The sequence below is a fragment of the Electrona antarctica genome (assembly GCF_951216825.1).
Source record: "Electrona antarctica genome assembly, contig: scaffold_216, whole genome shotgun sequence".
Lineage (NCBI taxonomy): Eukaryota > Metazoa > Chordata > Actinopteri > Myctophiformes > Myctophidae > Electrona > Electrona antarctica.
This window is the reverse complement of record NW_027637665.1, coordinates 200,001-212,500: the sequence shown is the minus strand read 5'-3', so window position 1 is coordinate 212,500 and position 12,500 is coordinate 200,001. Positions and strand designations below refer to the sequence as shown.

At 40.9% G+C, this 12,500-nt stretch overlaps 1 protein-coding gene across 1 annotated transcript in view; it reads left to right on the top strand.

Moving 5' to 3' along the window:
* LOC306918733 (dnaJ homolog subfamily C member 13-like) overlaps positions 1–12,500 on the top strand; it is a gene marked incomplete at its 5' end in the record, with an annotated part of 40,715 nt that overhangs the window by 22,702 nt on the left and 5,513 nt on the right. The window contains 3 exons of the mRNA XM_079531601.1: positions 8,059–8,199; positions 8,477–8,620; positions 11,215–11,314. Of these exons, the coding sequence (XP_079387727.1) occupies positions 8,059–8,199; positions 8,477–8,620; positions 11,215–11,314 (385 nt within the window). The remainder of the gene's footprint in view (positions 1–8,058; positions 8,200–8,476; positions 8,621–11,214; positions 11,315–12,500) is intronic.

Genomic DNA, 12,500 nt, shown 5'->3' with positions numbered 1-12,500 from the left:
TTAATAGACGGTAATATACAGGTGTGATGGTACATATACAGTTAATAGACGGTAATATACAGGTGTGATGGTACATATACAGTTAATATACGGTAATATACAGGTGTGATGGTACATATACAGTTAATAGACGGTAATATACAGGTGTGATGGTACATATACAGTTAATAGACGGTAATATACAGGTGTGATGGTACATATACAGTTAATAGACGGTAATATACAGGTGTGATGGTACATATACAGTTAATAGACGGTAATATACAGGTGTGATGGTACATATACAGTTATTAAACGGTAATATACAGGTGTGATGGTACATATACAGTTAATTTACGGTAATATACAGGTGTGATGGTACATATACAGTTAATATAGGTTTAGGTTTAGGTTTATTTATTTAGCATGTAGTACAAAAGATAGACAATACATATCAAAAAACAAAAATACAATGCAAGGAAAGGAAGAAGCCAGCTGGCTTATTTGGAATCCTTTCCTGTATGAGGTCAATTGATTTAAAACAGATTAAAGGTTCAATTAAGAACAATACAAAAGTCTAAGAGGTTTGGCAAAGGGGGGCAGATGTGCAATAAAGAAATAAAAAACAGACTGCACAAAAAAGGGAAATAAACAAAACAACAAACATACAAAAGAAAATATAACACATAAAAGTAAATCATGTAATCTACAGAGAGGAAGACATAAGATATTTCTTTAGATGTTTTTTGAATATTGACAGGGATAATGAGGATTTAAGTGAAGCATCTAGGGAATTCCAAAGATGAGGGCCTCTAAATTTGATGAAAGATTGATGTTTTGAAGTACGACAAAAAGGTAATTCAAAATCATCTCTTTGCCTTGTGGGGTAGGAGTGAATGTCAGAAGTAACACGGAAAAAATTGTGAAAAGAAGAGGGAATGTCTTGTATGCATTTTTTGAATTTAAACATAAATAAACAGGTCTGAAAAACGTTTACTTTGTCAATGGGTAATAGTGAATATTTGATAAAGAGCGGGGCAGACGGCTCATACCGATTTGAATGTGAAATCATTCTCAGAAACCTTTTTGAATGATCAGTAATTTAGAGAGATGTGTTGAATATGTAGCAGCCCAGACAATATTACAGTAATTAATATGAGGGAAAATTAAGCTATAATAGAGTGTTAAGTGACATGAAGGAAGAACAAAAGGGCAGATTTTTCTCAATATACCAAGCATCTTCATAGACTTCATACATACAGAATCAATATGTTGTTTCCAATTTAAATGTTCGTCTATAATGACACCCAAGAATTTAGTATGTGGAACCTGGTAAATTTCAGAGCCATTGATTACAATTTTAGGTTTTTCTTTGGGAAATGTTTTGTTAATATTGCTAAAAATCATGAAGTTGCATTTTTTTATATTGAGAGTAAGCTTATTCAATTGAAACCATTTGAAAACATCCAACAATTCATCATTAACATATTTAACGAGAGTATTTAAATCCCTGTGTGAGGCAATGAGATTGGTATCATCTGCAAATAAAATAGGAAGAAACTTATTGCAGTTCATGGTTAAATCATTAATATAAATCAAAAATAATAAAGGACCAAGTATGGAGCCCTGTGGCACCCCGACTGAGATTTTCAACTTTGCAGATATGCAACCATTGATACATACATATTGGTCTCTGTCTTCTAGATAATTAGAAAACCACTTGAGAGCAACATCCTGAAGGCCATATCTATTAAGTTTAGAAACAAGAATTTTATGATTTACAGTATCGAAAGCTTTGGTTAAATCCAAGAAAACCCCAAGAACAAATTTCTCATCTTCTAGAGCAGAAGAGATATTGTTTGCAAGCTGTAACAGAGCTTGTTCAGTTGAGTATTTCTTGCGAAATCCATATTGGTGGCAATAGAGGATGTTGTTCTGAAGTAAGTGGGCTGAAATTCTGGAATAGATAAGTTTTTCCAAAATCTTTGAAAAGCAGGGAAGAATTGATATAGGACGATAATTGCTAAAATTATTTGAATCTCCTGATTTATGTAGCGGCACAACTTTTGCTATTTTGAGTTCATGCGGAACGACACCAGATTGTAAAGATAAACCAAAAATATGAGTTAAAGGTTGAATAATAAAATCAATTATTTCTTTGATGAAACTACTTCTGAACCCATCATGCCCTTCAGCAGAATTCTTTAAGTTTAAGACAATGCTTCTCACTTCAGCAATACTGGGGGGCTCAAAACTGCAGAGTGGAGAAAACTGACCCTTAATCAGACTAGCTGGTATTTCATCAGAATCATTTATGTTTGCTGCCAGCGAGAGGCCAATATTGACAAAGAAATCATTTAAACCATTTGCAATCTCTCCCTGATTGAGAGGAGAACCTTCATTTCCTAGTACCTCAACTGGAACAATTAATTGTTGTTTTTTGCGTTGTAGCAATTGATTAATGACACTCCACGTGGACTTAGTGTCATTAGATGCATGGATGAATTTGTCTGAGAAATATTTCTTTTTTGCATTCCTTACAGATTGAGTGAAAGCATTTTTGCATTTCTTATAAGTGTCCACATTAAGAGGCGTGGGACTTAGGATAGATTTTTTATATAGTTTCTTTTTTAGAAGAGAATGTTTTCTTAATTCTGTGGTGAACCAAAGGTTTGCTTTAGGAGCTTTTTTCTCTTTTGTAGAAGTTATCATTGGGAAGCATTTCTCAAAGACAGGATTAAAAAGCATTAAGAACAACTGGTAAGCTTTCTCCACATCTTGCAGCCCTAAAACACCATCCCATGAAACACACTTTATAGAAGATATGAAGAATTCTACATTCCTTTTGGAATATTTACGATATTTAATTTCCTCTTGTACCAAGTTATTACTAAGTGCATTATCATTAATATGAATTAATTGGAAAACCGGGAGATGATCTGAAATATCATTTAACAAGAGGCCAGAAGTAATTTCAAGGTTCAAAAAGTTAATTAAAATATTATCAATAAGTGTGGCTGATGAAGTAGTTATTCTGGATGGTCTGAGAATTGAAGGATAAAAATAAGTAGAATAAAGAACATTAAGAAAATCTACAGTAGCTGACTGTTTACTGTTGAGAAGGTTTACATTAAAGTCTCCTAATAATACACACCTTTTCCGCTCTTTAGAAATCATTTCAAGCGTGTGATAAAGGGCATCATTAAAAATGGCAAGATCTGACTCAGGTGGTCTGTAAATGCACCCAATTATGATGCTTTCCCCATCAAAGGGTAAGCATGATGGAATTTCCACAAACACAGCTTCCACTGAGGTCTTATCAAAATACTGGTTTAGCTCCTTTTTTTCCTTGAAATTAAACTGGTCTGAAACATAGAGGGAAACACCACCACCTGGTGTGGTGTTTCTACAGGAATGAATAGCATTGTAATTTTCCAAAGGATAGAGACATGTAATATTATCGTGAAGCCATGTTTCTGAAAAGGCCATTACTGAAAATGAGAAATTTAGGATAGATAGGTAATCAGTTAATTGATCATAATGTTGAGGTATACTACGAATATTTAGGTGGAAAAAAGAAAATGTACTTGGCGCTTTTACTTGAGCAGAATTACTAAACTGATCATCAGTGTAATATTCACAAGATAATTTAACATTTTTCAGGTCAACATGATTTGAATCAGGATTAAAGAACTCATCATAGATGCTATCCTTATCAATACATAAATCAAAAGGATTAAATGCTGGTAGACTAGATATGGGTTGTAAAGGCACATAAATATGGTCAGTCATGATAAAAGAAAAAGAAAAAACAAAGAAAGACTTAAAAATTTAAAAATCAACAAGCAATAGCATGGATCTAAGTTTCGCGAGGGGGATGAACAATCAATTTATCAAACTTCAAATAGGCATAGTTTCCTTTCTGACGTTCAGCCTTCATTTGTGGCAACAAATCCTTTCGTTTTTGCCTGACATTTTCAGAGTAGTCTTCGTTGATATAAAAGTTTGTGCCCTTCAGATTCTTAGCACGTTTGAAGATTTCTTCCTTGTCCTTGAATCTGAGGAGCTTTGCCACTATTGATCTTGGGCGTCCTGTAGGATCATATTTGCCGACACGATGAGCTCTCTCAATTTCGATGAGTTTAGGGTCAATTTCCAGGTGGGTGGAAAACAGATTTTTTACTTTGGTCTCAGCGTCAGTCCAAGATTCTGATTTCACATCCGGAATGCCGTCAATTATTACATTGCTTCTCCTAGATTGGTTTTCCAGGTAATCCAGCTTTGCTGACACATCATTTGTGGAGGTAAGAGAGGCCGACAGCCTTTCAGATATGGTTTTCTCATCCTCCATGCATTTTGCATTACTGATTTTTAGGCCATCAAGCTCAGCCTGAGAAAACTGGAGGCTAGCTTTTAAATCATCAACATTCCTAGACATGTTGGCCACTTCCCTCACCAAGTTATCAACACGAGAGACTGTGGAGTCCACAAGAACTTGTAGACATGCCTTAAAGCTCTTTTCTTGCAGATCCATTAAGTCTTTAAAATAAGACTTCTGTTGATCGAGTAATTCATAAACCATTGATTTGGTAATAACATCATCACTTCTTGTCTTGGCCATTTCACCGACACTGACCTGGAGCCTGGGGCTGCTAGCTAGCTGCTGGTGGATGGTGGTAGCCCAGTCAGGGGCTGCTAGCTGCTGCTGCTGAAGGTGGTAGCCCAGTCAGGGGCTGCTAGCTGCTGCTACTGATGGTGGTAGCCCAGTCAGGGGACGCTAGCTGCTGCTGCTGGTGGAGGTAGCCCAGTCTGGGGCTGCTAGCTGCTGCTGCTGGTGGTGGTGGTAGCCCAGCCTGAGGCTACTTGCTGCTGCTGCTGCTGGTGGTGGTGGTAGCCCAGTCAGGGGACGCTAGCTGCTGCTGCTGGTGGAGGTAGCCCAGTCTGGGGCTGCTGCTGGTGGTGGTAGCCCAGCCTGGAGCTGCTAGCTGATGCTGGGGACCAGCCTGGTGATGCTAGCTGCTGCTAGCTGCTGTTCCAAGCACAGCAAAGGTAGCAGGCCGAGGAAGCACAGATTCATCAAATATCATGAAAAGTAAAAATCATCCAGAACATTTGGTTGCATGTCAGCTTAGATTATCACCAGAATGAAGAGCAGCACTTGGATATAAAGACACAAAAGTCTATAAAATTGAATTATAGACAAAAAAGCAGGAGAAGGTCAGGAGACCAAACACCACACACGAATTAATATACGGTAATATACAGGTGTGATGGTACATATACAGTTAATAAACGGTAATATACAGGTGTGATGGTACATATACAGTTAATAGACGGTAATATACAGGTGTGATGGTACATATACAGTTAATATACGGTAATATACAGGTGTGATGGTACATATACAGTTAATATACGGTAATATACAGGTGTGATGGTACATATACAGTTAATAAACGGTAATATACAGGTGTGATGGTACATATACAGTTAATATACGGTAATATACAGGTGTGATGGTACATATACAGTTAATATACGGTAATATACAGGTGTGATGGTACATATACAGTTAATAAACGGTAATATACAGGTGTGATGGTACATATACAGTTAATAGACGGTAATATACAGGTGTGATGGTACATATACAGTTAATAGACGGTAATATACAGGTGTGATGGTACATATACAGTTAATATACGGTAATATACAGGTGTGATGGTAAATATACAGTTAATATACGGTAATATACAGGTGTGATGGTACATATACAGTTAATAGACGGTAATATACAGGTGTGATGGTACATATACAGTTAATAGACGGTAATATACAGGTGTGATGGTACATATACAGTTAATAAACGGTAATATACAGGTGTGATGGTACATATACAGTTAATAGACGGTAACATACAGGTGTGATGGTACATATACAGTTAATAGACGGTAATATACAGGTGTGATGGTACATATACAGTTAATAAACGGTAATATACAGGTGTGATGGTACAATTCGGGGAGTTTACCGGAGTTTGTTGTAAAGTTTAACGGGAGTTTCCTGTAATGTACACATCTGTATTCCATGCTTTTTGCGCAGTGTCGGTAACGAGGTCCTTTCCTCCAGCTGTGTGTTCATTCATTAACCCATTCTGGGCGGGAACCCCTTTTGGTGTTAGCATTATGTTGTGCTTTAGCTATTGAAAAACAGCAGATCTACAAGCTCATAGCACAGCTTGTAGGTCTGCTATTTTTGAAAAATCGTGAAAATGTGCCTCAAATCTTTGAATATTCTTTCAGAGTTTCAGTTTTTAACTCAAATCTTTGCTTCTGGAGGTCCCTGCCTCCTGGAGAGGTCCCTGCCTCCTGGAGAGGTCCCTGCCTCCTGGAACAACATCAGGCATATTACATATATATTACATATCATATTACATATCATTTTTGGGGGTCCTTGACATGAAATATTGAGCACCACTGATATGGAAACATGAGGTTTTTCAGAAAAGAAAAGACATTTTAAAAAGAGATTTTTTTTTTAAATTTCGACGTCAGGCCTAAATGGTATCATTCAGTAACGTTCTCCTCTCCTCCAGCTGTGTGTTCGCTCCATGGTCTCATTCAGTAACGTTCTCCTCTCCTCCAGCTGTGCGTTCGCTCCATGGTCTCATTCAGTAACGTTCTCCTCTCCTCCAGCTGTGTGTTCGCTCCATGGTCTCATTCAGTAACGTTCTCCTCTCCTCCAGCTGTGTGTTCGCTCCATGGTCTCATTCAGTAACGTTCTCCTCTCCTCCAGCTGTGCGTTCGCTCCATGGTCTCATTCAGTAACGTTCTCCTCTCTTCCAGCTGTGCGTTCGCTCCATGGTCTCATTCAGTAACGTTGTGCGTTCGCTCCATGGTCTCATTCAGTAACGTTCTCCTCTCTTCCAGCTGTGCGTTCGCTCCATGGTCTCATTCAGTAACGTTCTCCTCTCCTCCAGCTGTGCGTTCGCTCCATGGTCTCATTCAGTAACGTTCTCCTCTCTTCCAGCTGTGTGTTCGCTCCATGGTCTCATTCAGTAACGTTCTCCTCTCTTCCAGCTGTGTGTTCGCTCCATGGTCTCATTCAGTAACGTTCTCCTCTCCTCCAGCTGTGTGTTCGCTCCATGGTCTCATTCAGTAACGTTCTCCTCTCTTCCAGCTGTGTGTTCGCTCCATGGTCTCATTCAGTAACGTTCTCCTCTCCTCCAGCTGTGTGTTCGCTCCATGGTCTCATTCAGTAACGTTCTCCTCTCCTCCAGCTGTGCGTTCGCTCCATGGTCTCATTCAGTAACGTTCTCCTCTCCTCCAGCTGTGCGTTCGCTCCATGGTCTCATTCAGTAACGTTCTCCTCTCCTCCAGCTGTGCGTTCGCTCCATGGTCTCATTCAGTAACGTTCTCCTCTCCTCCAGCTGTGTGTTCGCTCCATGGTCTCATTCAGTAACGTTCTCCTCTCCTCCAGCTGTGTGTTCGCTCCATGGTCTCATTCAGTAACGTTCTCCTCTCCTCCAGCTGTGCGTTCGCTCCATGGTCTCATTCAGTAACGTTCTCCTCTCCTCCAGCTGTGTGTTCGCTCCATGGTCTCATTCAGTAACGTTCTCCTCTCCTCCAGCTGTGCGTTCGCTCCATGGTCTCATTCAGTAACGTTCTCCTCTCTTCCAGCTGTGCGTTCGCTCCATGGTCTCATTCAGTAACGTTCTCCTCTCCTCCAGCTGTGTGTTCGCTCCATGGTCTCATTCAGTAACGTTCTCCTCTCTTCCAGCTGTGCGTTCGCTCCATGGTCTCATTCAGTAACGTTCTCCTCTCTTCCAGCTGTGCGTTCGCTCCATGGTCTCATTCAGTAACGTTCTCCTCTCCTCCAGCTGTGTGTTCGCTCCATGGTCTCATTCAGTAACGTTCTCCTCTCCTCCAGCTGTGTGTTCGCTCCATGGTCTCATTCAGTAACGTTCTCCTCTCCTCCAGCTGTGCGTTCGCTCCATGGTCTCATTCAGTAACGTTCTCCTCTCCTCCAGCTGTGTGTTCGCTCCATGGTCTCATTCAGTAACGTTCTCCTCTCCTCCAGCTGTGTGTTCGCTCCATGGCGTCCTTGGAGACCATCGGCCCTCTGATGGTCGGGATGAAGATGAGAGCAGACATGGCCGGTCTGGCCTGTGAGGCTCTGAACCGCATGTTCCAGAAGGAGCAGACGGACCTGGTGGCCCAGGTAACACCTCGTTAATGTACCTCGTTAAGAGCAGACCGACCTGGTGGCTGCTCTCAGTAATGTATTATGATGTCTGTAGTGTAGACTCATTAATATTGTACTGTATTGTATTATGTAGACTCAGACATATTGTACTGTATATTCTATCCTCTAGGCTCTGAGAGTAGAGCTGGTTCCGTACCTCCTGAAGCTGCTAGAAGGACTGGGTCTATATATAATAACTGTATTAATGTACTGTATATTATATTAATGTAATTACTGTATTAATATCCTCTAGGCTCTCAGAGTAGAGCTGGTTCCGTACCTCCTGAAGCTTCTAGAAGGAATCGGTCTAGAGACGTTGGACAACCCGGCAGCCACGAAGGCTCAGATCGTCAAGGCCCTGAAGTCCATGACGCGTAGTCTGCAGTACGGAGAACAGGTACTGAATACTTATACTACTACTACTACTGATACTACTGCTTCCGGTATCAAGACCGCTCCGCAAACCGTTTGGCCACCACTGCCACACAGCATTATAAATATATAACAGGACACAACATTATAAATATATAACAGGACACAACATTATAAATATATAACAGGACACAACATTATAAATATATAACAGGACACAACATTATAAATATATAACAGGACACAGCATTATAAATATATAACAGGACACAACATTATAAATATATAACAGGACACAACATTATAAATATATAACAGGACACAACATTATAAATATATAACAGGACACAACATTATAAATATATAACAGGACACAACATTATAAATATATAACAGGACACAACATTCTAAATATATAACAGGACACAACATTATAAATATATAACAGAGGACACAACATTATAAATTTATAACAGGACACAACATTATAAATATATAACAGGACACAACATTATAAATATATAACAGGACACATTATAAATATATAACAGGACACATTATAAATATATAACAGAACACAACATTATAAATATATAACGGGACACAACATTATAAATATATAACAGGACACAACATTATAAATATATAACAGAGGACACAACATTATAAATATATAACAGAGGACACAACATTATAAATATACAACAGGACACAACATTATAAATATATAACAGAGGACACAACATTATAAATATATAACAGGACACAACATTATAAATATATAACAGGACACAACATTATAAATATATAACAGGACACAACATTATAAATATATAACGGGACACAACATTATAAATATATAACAGGACACAACATTATAAATATATAACAGGACACAACATTATAAATATATAACAGGACACAACATTATAAATATATAACAGGACACATTATAAATATATAACAGAGGACACAACATTATAAATATATAACAGGACACAACATTATAAATATATAACGGGACACAACATTATAAATATATAACAGGACACAACATTACAAATATAAAACAGAGGACACAACATTACAAGGACTTTGTTTTAAACCTGATGTACCTCCACTTTGGTCCTGATGTCACTCGCTCATCCCCTGGGTGATGTACCTCCACTTTGGTCCTGACATCACTCGCTCATCCCCTGGGTGATGTACCTCCACTTTGGTCCTGACGTCACTCGCTCATCCCCTGGGTGATGTACCTCCACTTTGGTCCTGACGTCACTCGCTCATCCCCTGGGTGATGTACCTCCACTTTGGTCCTGACATCACTCGCTCATCCCCTGGGTGATGTACCTCCACTTTGGTCCTGACGTCACTCGCTCATCCCCTGGGTGATGTACCTCCACTTTGGTCCTGATGTCACTCGCTCATCCCCTGGGTGATGTACCTCCACTTTGGTCCTGATGTCACTCGCTCATCCCCTGGGTGATGTACCTCCACTTTGGTCCTGACGTCACTCGCTCATCCCCTGGGTGATGTACCTCCACTTTGGTCCTGATGTCACTCGCTCATCCCCTGTTTGATGTAACTCCACTTTGGTCCTGATGTCACTCGCTCATCCCCTGGGTGATGTACCTCCACTTTGGTCCTGATGTCACTCGCTCATCCCCTGGGTGATGTACCTCCACTTTGGTCCTGACATCACTCGCTCATCCCCTGGGTGATGTACCTCGACTTTGGTCCTGACGTCACTCGCTCATCCCCTGGGTGATGTACCTCCACTTTGGTCCTGACATCACTCGCTCATCCCCTGGGTGATGTACCTCCACTTTGGTCCTGACATCACTCGCTCATCCCCTGGGTGATGTACCTCCACTTTGGTCCTGACATCACTCGCTCATCCCCTGGGTGATGTACCTCCACTTTGGTCCTGACGTCACTCGCTCATCCCCTGGGTGATGTACCTCCACTTTGGTCCTGACATCACTCGCTCATCCCCTGGGTGATGTACCTCCACTTTGGTCCTGACGTCACTCGCTCATCCCCTGGGTGATGTACCTCCACTTTGGTCCTGACATCACTTGCTCATCCCCTGGGTGGATCGGCTCATCTTAGAATCCTCTCATATAATCATTGTGACCCAAAAAGAAACAAACTGTGACCCTGTGATATTGCGGGTACCCGTTGGGTACTGGCTTACTGGGAACGATGCAGGTTGGAAATGAATGCCCCACCCAGATATTATGTCAGTGTCCCTTTTATGCCCAAATATGAATTCTATGCAGACGTCAGAATGATGTCAGAACTAGGCCAGCTCCACATATGGACACTGGGGGCAGGGGGCCCTGTCCAGAGGGCCCGGGGCAGAGGCCTTTTTGGGGCGGTTCAGGACAACCGTGGGTCCGACCGACTCGACACCGGGCACCGCACCCCCTGTGGGGGTGTGGAACGCAAGTTGTAACACAGTTCTTATTTGATACAATGGGAAAATACGATGGGAATTCAGAATGGAGGAGGGGCTACAAAATGACGTCGCTGCTCTATATTTCTGCTAATTTAATGTTGATGGTGTGTTTGTCCATTCCGTGTAAATTCTGAGCCGTTGCTCACGTTGCCTTTCAGGTGAACGAGATCCTGGCCAAGTCCACGGTTTGGAGTGCCTTCAAAGACCAGAAACACGACCTCTTCATCTCCGAGTCGCAGACCGCCGGATACCTGACAGGTATGATGTTAACACCTGTTCACACCGCAGGATACCTGACAGGTATGATGTTAACACCTGTTCACACCGCCAGATACCTGACAACAAGTAGTCTCGTGTGGCCAGACTGTTGCCTCTCGCAATCTCCAAATGCTTCCGTCATACAGTCTGGAGCAACGGAAGCTCTGATCATGAGTAAAATATAAATGCTTCCGTCGTACAGTCTGGAGCAACGGAAGCTCTGATCATGAGTAAAATATAAATGCTTCCGTCATACAGTCTGGAGCAACGGAAACTCTTATCATGAGTAAAATATAAATGCTTCCGTCGTACAGTCTTGAGCAACGGAAGCTCTGATCATGAGTAAAATATAAATGCTTCCGTCGTACAGTCTGGAGCAACGGAAGCTCTGATCATGAGTAAACTATAAATGCTTCCGTCATACAGTCTTGAGCAACGGAAGCTCTGATCATGAGTAAAATATAAATGCTTCCGTCGTACAGTCTGGAGCAACGGAAGCTCTGATCATGAGTAAGGTAAATGCTTCCGTCATACAGTCTTGAGCAACGGAAGCTCTGATCATGAGTAAAATATAAATGCTTCCGTCATACAGTCTGGAGCAACGGAAGCTCTGATCATGAGTAAAATATAAATGCTTCCGTCGTACAGTCTGGAGCAACGGAAGCTCTGATCATGAGTAAAATATAAATGCTTCAGTCATACAGTCTGGAGCAACGGAAGCTCTGATCATGAGTAAAATATAAATGCTTCCGTCGTACAGTCTGGAGCAACGGAAGCTCTGATCATGAGTAAACTATAAATGCTTCCGTCATACAGTCTTGAGCAACGGAAGCTCTGATCATGAGTAAAATATAAATGCTTCCGTCGTACAGTCTGGAGCAACGGAAGCTCTGATCATGAGTAAGGTAAATGCTTCCGTCATACAGTCTTGAGCAACGGAAGCTCTGATCATGAGTAAAATATAAATGCTTCCGTCATACAGTCTGGAGCAACGGAAGCTCTGATCATGAGTAAAATATAAATGCTTCCGTCGTACAGTCTGGAGCAACGGAAGCTCTGATCATGAGTAAAATATAAATGCTTCAGTCATACAGTCTGGAGCAACGGAAGCTCTGATCATGAGTAAAATATAAATGCTTTCGTCGTACAGTCTGGAGCAACGGAAGCTCCAGTAAGGTAAATGCTT